The sequence below is a fragment of the Dromiciops gliroides genome, chromosome 2 (assembly GCF_019393635.1).
Source record: "Dromiciops gliroides isolate mDroGli1 chromosome 2, mDroGli1.pri, whole genome shotgun sequence".
NCBI classification, from domain to species: Eukaryota; Metazoa; Chordata; class Mammalia; order Microbiotheria; family Microbiotheriidae; genus Dromiciops; species Dromiciops gliroides.
In genome coordinates, this window is record NC_057862.1 from 426,069,656 (window position 1) to 426,082,213 (window position 12,558).

Genomic DNA, 12,558 nt, shown 5'->3' on the forward strand with positions numbered 1-12,558 from the left:
CTAACTCCTTAGCCTCTTCCGGGGATTAACTTGGATACCACCTCCTCCCAAAAGCCTTTCCTGATCCTCCTTATTGGCAGTGTTCTGTTTCTCCTCAAAATATCTTATAATTATTTTTCTGTCTACATGTCACCTCTACTCAGCAGAATATAAGAACTCAATAAATGTTTGTTTAATTTAGGAGAAGGCAAAGACTCCCACCTGATACAGTTCCTTGTTCACACCCAATTAATAAGTGTGTGTGTCAAATGATTGAATTTCATTCTCTGGACCTCAGTTTCCCTCTCCTAAAAAATGAATGGACTAGACTAGATGATGTCTAAAATCCTCTTTCTTTGTTCTCAAGGCCCTTCTAGCTCTAATACTCTGAGTCTATGATTCTCTGAAACACTTGCCCCTACCTGTCTCCTGGAAAAACACAACCTAAACCATTCACCTGTTGTGCCAGGATTCTGAAGCCAAAGAACTGACTCTAGTTCAGATCCATAGACCAGGGATGGTTCGGGAACTGAAATCCAAACAGGCCAGTGACTCCCAGCTGTGCTTCAGTCAGTCCCTGCTGACTGGCATGCCTCCCACAGCTGCAGAACACGGAAGCTCTCTCCAGCCAAAAGACTTTGAACATTTTGGTGGGTTCATTAAAAGAACTCAAAATTAATTTTACACAAGCCAAATCTTCTGGCTCTTTGTCACTGCTGTTTTTCTTATTTAATAAATGTCTCTCCTTGCCGAATTCAGGCTGTATAGATTTAAGCATGGAGGAAATATGTGGCCCGATGGCAGCTACACAGCAGACTTCAACATTAACATAACTCATTAAAACAAGATGAAAGTCGAACTTCAAAACAATCTGTCTTTTGCCAACAAGCCTGGGAAAAGGGGGAGATTTCATTCTTTTCAAGATATAAAAGTCTAATCTTTCTGAACTGAGAACACACCACTGAAATTAAAGACTTGTTTGTGTAGGTTAACCCTCTGAATCTGTTCAAAGAAGATTTAAGGTGTTGAATATACAAAAACAGAGGATTTTGTTGTATCGTTTTATTGAGTTATTCAAAGTAGTTTGAAGACTCAAACTTCCTCAGCAAAGGGAATAGGATTAGCAGAATGTTCTAGGGCTGGTCGGTTTTAGTTTGGATCCTATTAGAATCATAGATACTGGAAATAGAAGGGACCAGAGAACTTAGAATTTTAGAACTGGAAAAGACATGAAAATATAGACAGCAGGGTGTCAGAACATAAAATGTTAAAGTTTTGTAGAGAATAAAATATTAGCACATAGAATATTTCAGCCCATAGGAGCCTGAGAATGTAGAATCCAAACTGGTAATAATTTTATCATATAGAATGTCCCAGTTGAACGAGACTTTATAGACCATCTCATTGAATTCCTTCATCTTATAAAGGAATAATTTGAAAACCCATGAAGAGAAGTAATTTGCCCAAAGTCACACAGCAAGTTTGTGGCAGAGTCAGGACTAGAAGCTGAGTCTCTCTCCCTAGCTGGGGAGCTTTGCACTGCATCATGATCTTTATTTATTTTTTTTTAATTTTTAATTTTTAATTTTTTTGCGGGGCAATGAGGGTTAAGTGACTTACCCAGGGTCACACAGCTAGTGTCAAATGCCTGAGGCTGGATTTGAACTCAGGTCCTCCTGAATCCAAGGCCAGTGCTTTATCCACTGCTCTACCTAGCTGCCCCCCATCATGATCTTTAGAAAGTACAGATAGACAGACTGATAGGGACATATAGACATATATGCACACATATACATATACGTGTGTGTGTTTATCTCACTGGCATCTGACTTGTAACTTTTTGGAATGTCGGTTTCATCACACTTTTATTGTCCTTTGTATCTATAGAATGTCATTGCTTTTTGGCCATAATGACTCAGCCAAGTCTAATGTTTCTCTCTCCCCAATCTTTTTTGTCCTTCTCTTTCCAGGAGGAACCAATAACATTTTCTGAAGAAACTTTTGTGTCCCATCGATCCAGTGCCATGAGGCAATTCCTTCAGAATGCCATACAACTTCAACTGTTTAAACAGGTACACCTGATTCTTCAGGTCTTCTCTCTGGAGTAGTCCCCAAATACACACATGCTTCTGCATTAAAAACTCAAGGAGTTACAATCATTTAAAAATACATGAAATACTAAGGTAAATCATTTCTTCTATTCTAAAAAGTCTTCATTTTATGTAAGCAGTAACAATAGCTCCCATTTCCATAGTACCTCACAATTTTTTAAATGGTTTCCTTATAACAACCCAATGAGATAATAATCAAAGGGTCCTAGGATTTCAAGCTAGGAGGGACAAACCCTTAAAAACATCTAGTTCAGCCCTTTATTTGAGAAAAGAGGAAAACCAAGGGTAAAGAAAGGGAAGTGACTTGGTCTGGATCACTTAGCTATGAAGTAGAAGAGCCAGGGTCACTATTAAGAAACTTCATTCAGACAGTCATATGGGCTATAACTTGGCCCATATTCTCATAGCAATGTCAAACACTGGAGCCCATACTTTAACCCTTGATTTTCTGAATCCAAGTTCAGTGTTCTTTATATACAAGTCTCAGAAGTTTTTACGCATTATAGGTACCATGCTCATCTGTACAAACAAGATTTGTATATATGTGTTCTTAGAGGACATTAAACACCTTAGAAGGCCTTTCCAAACACAGAAGAAGAATTTTCTTTTGTCATCATATGCTGAGATTCAGTTCAGTTCAACAAGCCTTTTTTGAGCACCTACTATGTAAAAGGCCCTGGGGACTATTGATTAGATGATAAAACAGTCCAATGGATTTAGAAGTGCTCAGATTGCCAGACTCAGTCAAAGAATTGTGATTAGTGGTTCATTGTCATCATGGCAGGAGGTCTCTAGTGGAGGATCCCAGGGAACTGTACTTGGCTCTGTACTATTTAACAATTTTTTAGTGACTTGAATAATGACATAGATGGCATGTTCATCAAATTTGCAGATGACACAAAGCTGGGAGAAGTAGCTAATACAATGAATGACAAAGTCAGGATCCAAAAGTATCTTGACAAGCTAGTGGATTTGCCTGAATCTAATAAAATGATTGTGGTGATAAATGCAAATTTTTGTACTTGGGTACAAAACCCCAACTCCACAGATAAAAGATGGGAGAGACATGGATAGACAGCAGTTCATCTAAAGATGATAGAAGGGTCTTAGTAGACAGTAAGTTCCACATGAGTTAGTCATGTGTGATGTGGCAGCCAAAAAAACAAAAACCGGGGCAGCTAGGTGGCTCAGTGGATAGAGCACCAGCCCTGGATTCAGGAGGACCTGGGTTCGAATCCGGCCTCAGACACTTGACATTTACTGGCTGTGTGACCCTGGGCAAGTCACTTAACCCCATTTGCCTCACAGAAACAAAAACCATCTTGGGCAGAGATTCCAGGAACAGAGAAATCATAGTCCCCTTTGTCAGACCTTGTCTGGAAGATCAGGCTCAGTTCTAAGTACCTTGATTTAGGATGAGCATTAATAAACTGGAGACTCTCCAGAGGAGGGCAGCCAGGATATGGAAGGGCCTTGAGTCAATGAAATGGGGATCAACTGAAGGAACTAGTCATGGTTAGCCTGAAGAAAAAGAAAACACGGAGATGCCATGATGGCTGTATTCAACTATTTGAAAGATTGTTATGTGGAGAATGGGTTAGACTTGTTCTGTTGCACCCAAGAAGGCAAAGCCAGGATCATTGAGCAGAAGTTACAAAAGTTCATTTAAGTTCAGTGTCAGGAAAACTTCCCAACAATTAAAGCTTCCCACAAGCGGAATGATGCCTCAAGAGGTGGTGGGTCCCCTCTTCCTTGTAGATTTTCAAACAGGGGCTGGAAAACCACTTGTTGAATACATTATCAAAGGGATTCCTTCATAGATGGGTCAGAGTGGGGCCTTCCTTCTGTATACGGCCTGTTTGAACATAGTGGTTTACATGTGGTCTCCCCCATTAGACTAGGACCTCCTTAAGCACACATTGTCTTTTGCCTTTCTTTGTATCCCCAGCACTTAGCACAATATTTGGCACTTACTAGGTACTTACGTTTATTTGCTGACTGACTATATGACCACTCAGATTCTGTGATTGTATGAATACAAAGATAAATAATATACAATATATAAATTCAATTAATTCACATTCTACTGAGGAAATGAAGGCATATATCCAAATAACTGTGATGCAAAAGAAAATGCATAAGAAAGACACAAAATCCTATGAGAAATCCAAGAAGAGAGAGCCTCCAAATAGTGAAAAACAGGGAAGGTTTCATGGAAAAGGTAGCACTGGTGATGAGCATTAAAGGATAGGTTACATTGAGAGCTAAATATTACATCTGTTTTCTGTGGATGCTATTTTGTTTGTCTCCTTTTCACAGTTTATTGATGGTCGCTTGGATCTTCTCAATTCTGGAGAAGGCTTCAGTGATGTCTTTGAAGAAGAGATCAATATGGGAGAGTATGCTGGTAAGAAGTGTTTCTTTTTCTCTCAGTTATGGGCAGGTGGCATAATGTGGGGCGTATATCCCAAGGTGTAACATGGTCTGCTCCTTCTGGGGGTGCCAGATCTCTCTTCCTCATGGCTTATTATTGTAGTCACATTTATAGGAAATGACTTCCTTTTACAAATGGTGCTTGAAAGGGTTAAATTGTTACTTTTCCATTTTCTAATGATAGAAAGTTCATATGTCAGGGATTTGGATTAGATGATTTCTTAGAACCCCTCCAGGTTTAAGTCTATGATTCTCCAATGATATACAGAAATATATCTCTATCTTATGGTAGAGTTGCTTTTCCTGAGCTGACACAAAATTATGGACTCTCAGAGCCTAAAGGGACCTTAGAGCATAGAATATTAGAACTGAAATGCACCTCAGCACTTAGAATGTTGGACCTGGAAGAGCACTTAGAACATACACTGTTGGAATATTTAGTCCAACCTTTTCATTTTTAGTGAGAAAACTGGGGTCCAAAAAAGGGGAAGTGACTTGCTTAAGATACAATGAACTGTTGACAGAGCTGGGATTAAAACCTAATTTTCCAAATTCCTACTCTAGCTCTACTTGTTGAGTTACCAAACTTTCAGGAAAACTCATTATCTCAGCACCTCCAATTCCTCCTTAACTCATCCCATGGTCATGAAAGTTCAGCATCATTGTCTTCTAAAGAGACCTTCCCCATCACTGGTCTGGGACATACAGACTTCCCATGTAGTTTACCATGTTTTGACTTTTCTAAGGCCTTGTACTAAAAAGAAATTGGAAAAGTCCTGAGAAAGACTTGATCCAAAAGATCCCTGGATCCAAAAGAAGCATAATTTAATCAGTTGGGTGTTCCCTCCACCCTATCCATCACAATTCTCCCACCCTTCAATAGACAGTGAATAGTTGTGTATGACTAAAGAAATGTATCTGCTAGTGGCCAGGCCTCTAGTTATGAACCTTTCCAAACTTAGCTAAGCTTTTTTTCTGGGTAAAGACCTGTAGTCCACCCCTGTACCAGTATGTGAACCCTCTCTAGCATTCTCTAAAGAACCTGCCAGAATTTATGCTTCTTAAGCACAAGGTCGCCTCTGTGCCAGAATAAGAAATTGGGATGGAACTGTAGTGGATAATGAAATGATATCTTCTTTTAATTCTCTTTCCCTAGGGAGTGATAAACTATATCACCAGTGGCTCTCTACTGTGAGGGTAAGTGAATGACCATTCCAGTTGATGTCTCCTTTCTCATTACCCCCCTTTGTGAGTGTTTGTACCACCACTACCACCCACAAGCACATTGTTAGTATGCAACCATCTGGCTCTTTAATCTGAAGTTGCTTTTGTTTAAAATGCCAGGTCATTTTCACGCCAGTTGGCAAATAGAAGAATAGGACTCTCTGAAGCCATCCCTCAGTAGGGAGAAAGAAGAAATCATTTCTCAACTTTCCGTTAGAGAGAGTCCAGCTCAAACATGTTGAATGTGATGTCAGAGAAGAATTATTGGTGTTTGGTTGCCAGATCCCAGTGTAATTATGTTTATCATGTGAAATTGTTTTATAATTTATTAATTTGTATTAGTGGCAATTTCTGGAAAGATGGGGACCTAGTAGCTTCAAGTACCTATCTCCTTAATGTTGTTGCAGGCAATTGCTTGGTATTTTACTAGATGCTATATTATTTAACATTCCTTGTGTAATCTTGGGATATGTTTGGTAAATCCTAGAATTTATGTTTTGTACTATAATGGTCTTCCTTTCTTTTTTAATAGAGTGGCAGAGTACTATATCTACTTTATATGTTCTAGTTACATTTCTATGTGCTTGCTTTTCCCCCCAATAAAATGTAAGCTCTTTGAGGGCAGAGGTGGGTTTGTTTTTTGGGTTTTTTTTGTATTTGTGTTCCAGCACCTAGCATAGTGCCTGGCACAAAATAGATAAATGTTTGGTGAATGAGTACTGGTAAGAGCACTGGGCCACATATTTCTCATCTGTAATAGAAGGGAGCTAAACAAAATACCCCCTAAGTATTTTGATCTTATATATGTCTATCTTTTCTTCTGTATGTGGTCCATGTTCTCCACTGCAGACATGGCCCACTCAAAGATGATACATCAGAGGCAGCATGTGGTAGTAGAAAGAGCACTAAATTTGAACTCAAGACACCTGGGTTTGAATCACAACTCTGATACTCTAGTTCTGTGACCTTTGGCCAAGTCACTTCCCCTCTCTGTATCTCAATTTATTCATTTGTAAAATGGGTAGAGTCGCTTATGATACTTCAAGATTGTTATAAGGGAAGCACTTTGTAAATCTTAAAATACTATAAAAATGAGCTATTATGGATAATACTGATAATAATACAATGAGAAGAGTAAGAGGTAACTCTAGGTAATAGAAAATGCACTTGACTTGAAAAATAGGAGACCTGAGCTCAAATCCTGATTCTTATAAGATGAGTCATAAATCAGGCACAAGGTTGGACTATCTCAAGAGTTCATCTAAGTCCATCTCTTCCTAAATGCCCTCCACAACCTCCCTGATATGTGGTCCTCCTGTCTCTGCTTAAAGACCTCTGATGATGGGCAATTCATTACCTCCCTCCACAGTCCTTCACTGTCTGGACAGTCCCTTTTGTTAGGAAATCTTGCCTTATATCAAGCTGAAATCTGCCTCCCTGTAACTTCTGTCCATTATTCCTAGTTTTGTCCTTTGTGCCAGTACCAGGTTTCTTCTTAGCTCAAGGTTCTAGGCCTTCGTTTCCTCTCCTATAGAATGAGAACAATACTACCTGACTGGCCCTTCTCACAAGGCTTGTTATAAGCATAAGATGGTATGAAAATTTAATTGGCAGCTAGGTGGCACAATGGATAGAGCACCAGTCCTCAAGACCTGAGTTCAAATTCAGCCTCAAATAGTTACTAGCTGTGTGACCCTGGGCAAGTCACTTAAGTTCTTTTTTGCCACAGTTTCTTTTATCTGTAAAATAGGAATAAAAATAGCACCTACCTCCCAGGGTTGTTGTGAGGATCAAACATGACAATAATTGTAAAGCCCTTAGCACATGGTAAGTGTTATATAAATTATTAACTATTATTATTAAATACTTTGTAAATTATAAAACCCTAGCCATACATTAAATATTTTCATTCCTGTTTCAAGACAATACTGTACTTCTTTCATTGATCTAAGCACAATATTAGGCTCAAAGCAGATATTCAATGAATACTTGTTGATTGATTGATGAAGGGGATTTTAATATTCAGACAATATTTTAACAGGCTGCCAACCTATTTTGGAAAGTAGGATGGAATAGATGAGTGGGTGGAAAATTTCCAGTCTTATTGTATTCCATGATACTTTCTAGGTACAGTTGTAACAATGTGAGCTTTTTTCAGTTAAGCCTCAAATGGCCAATATAGGTAGGTGTGTTAAACAATAGCTCTGCCTTCATTTTTAGGATTTGTTTACTTTATCTGCTGTAGAATTGTTCCTTTGCCATATCTTATCTCTGAGTAATAAGAGCTCAGATTTTAAAACAATCATTTACATATTTATTACTTCAAAGCACCTTCCTCACAACAATACTATAAGTTATAAGAATTATTAACCCCATTTTACACATGAGATAGGAATATGATTTGCCCTCAGTCATACAACTAGTGTTGGACTTGACACTTGAACTCAGTTCTCTTGACTCCAACTTTCCTGTCTCTCAATATAGAAGTGTACAAAGTACTTTCCCTCTGCTATCTCCTTTTGAGGCAGTGTGCCCCAGTGGAATGGCCTTTAGGATGTGAAATCAGAAGATCTAGTTTCTAATACTGGTTCTGTTATTTACTATCTATGTAACTTTGGCCAAGTCACTTCCCTTCTCTAGCCCTCAGTTCATCTGTGAAATGAGGAGGGGTTGGATTAAGTGACCCCTTAGGAAGTATGTGGTCCTATGGTCCTACCAACAGCCCTCTGAGAGAAACAGGGCAAGAATTATCACCATTTATTTTTTTTTGTGAGGCAATTGGGGTTAAGTGACTTGCCCAGGGTCACACAGCTAGTAAGTGTTAAGTGTCTGAGGCCGGATTTGAACTCAGGTCCTCCTGAATCCAGGCCAGTGCTCTATCCACTGCGCCACCTAGCTGCCCCTAATTATCACCATTTTTATAAAAAAGAAAAACAGAGTGAATGATCAAGGAATGAGGCTCAAGTCTTTTGATGTCAAGTCAAGTGCTCTTTTCCATTTATCTTCCCAGCAGTTTATAAGGTAAATGATTAAAGTTCCACTTGAGTGATTGACCCCCATATCATTGTCCACACAGTGTGCTTTGGGGAATTTTTGCTTAAGTAATAGTTAGAATTCATGACATTCCTTCTTCCCTTTTTCTCAACATGTAGATGGTAAAAAGGCTGCATTCCTGTGATATAAAGAACCCAAAGCAGATAACCAGGGCAAGGAGAGTCAGGTACACAGCTGAGGGTAGTGTATTTTCAGCATGACTGTATAGCTCAAGCTAATTTGGAACTGATTTGTCAGCTCCAGCGATATGTTAGCAGGTAGGGTATTGTCTTCTACTTCTTTTTAGGCTTGTTCCAGGTATGAAGGAGAATCCTGAAAAGTTACTGACCAGTGGTAGAAGATACTCTCTCAAAGGAACTTTAGTAAATTCTGTTTATAACAAGGGAAGTGTGGTATATTGGAAAGAGTTTTGGACGTAATGCCTAGAGATGTGGGTTCTAGTCCCATCTCTGCCTCTAAACATCTGTGTGGCTTTGGGGAAGTCATTTTCCTCCTCAAGGCCTTAGTTTACTTCTTTAGCTGTTAAATGAGGGTTTGGGACTCGATGATACCTTAGGTCTCTTCCAATTTCAAAATTCTATGAACCTGTGTTCTAAACATAAGAAATTCATAACTAAAGTTATTTCTGCCTCTAACATTTATATTTTGTATTCTATTCTATTTTCCAAGGCCCTTTCTTATTATAACATTCTACACTTAAAGGACTCCTCCAACTTTAACATTTTAAACTCTACATTCTAATATTCTGTTGTTCTAAAGTCCCTTCTAGCTCTATGATTCTCTGATTTAAGTGGAGAGTGACAAACCAAAACCTTAACCTCAGAGATGCTCCTAACCTAGAGTTTAAAGCAAATCAATATTTTCCTTAAAATATCAAGTGTCCGTATTAACAAAACCTATGAGTAATGCTTGAAGTGAATTTCCACTTAGGCATGTTTGCCTTATATCAGTGTGCTTGTAACTTGATTTAATTTGGTTCAAGATAAGAGATCAGTGTTGGTGTTGACTAGGTACGTCTACAGTAGAAATGGCTAATTGCTTTTTTCATTACAGAAAGGAAGTGGAGCAATTTTGAATACTGTCAAAACCAAGGCTAACCCTGCTATGAAGACTGTCTATAAGTTTGTAAGTACTGCTTTGGGACTTAGAAACAAAACCAATCTTCTTTTGACTTTGGGGGGCTCTCCAAGTGCTAATATTCAAATATACATGATCCTTAATTGCAAAAGAGATTTCTCAAAGCTGATATCCTAGTTCCTGAAGAATTAAGACCATTTGGAAATATGAAACATTCTTTCATAAGCAACTTGTTGCCATTTGGAGTTTTCTTTTGTTTGTTTATTTTTTAAAGAGGGAATACTTATGATTGATTTAAGACATACTCTTACAAAGGATAATTGAAAAAATGGGGCCCCTTGGTTTCGATTTTAAAACTAGACTTATAAAAGAAGTATAATATGCAGCCCAAATGGTTTTTTTTTCAATAATATCACCTAATAATATAATTAATACATTTTGGCCAGGCCCCCACCATAAGGACATGGAACCCTACTATATCATTTGATCTTTCCCCTAAAACATATTTCTTCTGAGGATCAGCCTGCCTCCTGTCCTGCTTAAAACATCATTTCTCTGGTACTCACTAGCTCCAAAACACTGACTATGTTGTCTATGCAGCCAATTAATAATGTTGAGGGTATGGGATAAAAATTCATCCCAGAGCCCCCCATGGGGCAAGAGAAAAAAGAGAGTGTCACAGTCAAGGCCAGACCTAGTAAACCTTTTTCCACCTCTAATTTTTTTTTTAATTTTTTCAAAACGAAGAAGCTATTTTGCAGATAATTGAAGGCTACTAATTGCGGGATACTGTATTCCTTTTCACCTTCTAGCTTGTTATAACCCTGTAAGAACTATGTTGTTTCAAAGTCTAGTATCCCTCAGCCTGATGGAAATAGGAGACTCACCCAAATTCATGATCTTCATATCTCTTATCAGCCTCAAACATTTCCTCTGGCAATTGCTCTCTCTTGCTTGGGTAGTTGATACCCACCTAATTTCATTCATCCTTTTGGTGCCTAGTGAACGGTTGAAATTGTGGTGATTTAAATGTGAGCCATGATTGTCAATTTTAACCATACCAGGCTTAGAAAATGACATGAAGGCAAAAACCTGGCGATCTCTGCAGATATAAATTTCTGGAAAACAACTCGATGACAGTGGTTGACTGCTCCAGCCTGCCACCAATGACAGCCTGGGGTTGACAGCCCTAACCTGGTGAAATTTCACCGGTATTCCAGTCCTCTGGAATCCTGTGGGTCCCCAGTTACAGGGAGCTGTCCCTGGGCAGCTGAGATAAATAATTAGAGCAAAAAAAGCTGAGCTTTGGTAGAGGGGGAGGAGGGGGTGGATTATTAGTTGAGGGGGAGAGGTATTTTGTGCCATCAAACCATAGGAAATGAAATCTTTGCAGTGTCTTGAAGGGATTTTTTTCCCTTAACCTTTGAGCTCTGTATTTGTTTTTCTAACCATTATGTTTTCACCCAATCATCCCATTTTTCCCTTCCCCTGTTCTAGTAATCAGAGAAGGTGGTTCACGGTGGACCAAAATCAAGCAGTCGCTGTTGGAAACAGAAAGGGATTTTTAACTTAAATTAATTTTTCATGCAGGCAAAAGATCATGCAAAACTGGGAATAAAAGAGGTGAAAAACCGCTTGAAGCAAAAGGTACTTGAAGTTCTTATTCAAAATGTATAAGCCCCGCGTATGAAATGCTTAGCCACAAAAAGCATTATGTGATCAATAGAAATCTGTTTGATACAGTGTTGTTAGCACACTTCAAAATGCATTACCAGCTGTCCCGGATTTTTCACACTGTTATAAATATTCACAGACAAAAAACTGTCTTCAAATAACATTAAGACTTTGGCTTAAGCCTACAAAGGCAAGGAAGTTCAGAGTTCCCGCTGTCAGTCTGTCCCTGGCCTACTCCATGGTGTCTAGGTAACAAAGGGCAGGGGTCTGTGGAAATTGGTTTCTCTTACCTGTAGTAACTATGCTCTCTAGAGCCCAGGTGCCTACCTGGACACTGTCCCCATGACCCCTTGGGCAAAGTAACACCAACATTCTGAGTATAGATATCATGAACACATGTAACATCCAGAAACATACAGGGTGTATTTGTTCCCAGAATGGCCCCACTGTGGTAGATTAAATTAGAGAACCTTGCTTTTGTGTTGTTATTAGGAGGAGTGAGAGGGTAAAGAGACTGTGAGTGTATTCTTTCCCAGTCATAGAACTACATGAAAATAAAGGGATAACATAGTGTAACAATAAAGCGGTTGACTAGGAGACCTAGCTTCTGGTCCTAGCTCATACTACTCCACCACTCTCTGCCCTGGGTATGGTCTTCCTGATTCAGTGCCTCAGTCTCCCAATCCATAAGATGTACAAGATCTCTGAGGTTTCTAAATGGTGCTTATCAGAGCCCAGTGTGTCCTAACAGGAAAGAGCACATTGGGTAGACTGTCTTCTGCTTGATGGTATGAACATGCATGTAAAGGGTGCTTTAAAATTTAACTTAATTCAATTCCACAAACATTTATCAAAAATAATGGCAGCTGGGTCACACCTTAGGCAGAGTGTTAGACTTGGAGTCAGAAAGACCTGAGTTCAGATCCTCACTTAGATATTTACTGTGTGACCTTCAACAAGTCAGTTAACCTCTTAGAACCTCTAATTTCTTCATGCAAAATGGGAA

The 12,558-nt window shown here is 38.9% G+C and overlaps 1 protein-coding gene across 7 annotated transcripts in view; it reads left to right on the forward strand.

Annotated features, from left to right (window-relative positions):
• Positions 1-12,558, forward strand: part of DENND1A (DENN domain containing 1A) — a 673,977-nt gene that overhangs the window by 564,586 nt on the left and 96,833 nt on the right. For all 7 annotated transcript variants that reach the window (XM_043984170.1, XM_043984174.1, XM_043984173.1 and 4 more), the window contains 5 exons: positions 1,950-2,051; positions 4,410-4,497; positions 5,680-5,720; positions 9,855-9,926; positions 11,469-11,525. In XM_043984170.1, the coding sequence (XP_043840105.1) occupies positions 1,950-2,051; positions 4,410-4,497; positions 5,680-5,720; positions 9,855-9,926; positions 11,469-11,525 (360 nt within the window). The remainder of the gene's footprint in view (positions 1-1,949; positions 2,052-4,409; positions 4,498-5,679; positions 5,721-9,854; positions 9,927-11,468; positions 11,526-12,558) is intronic.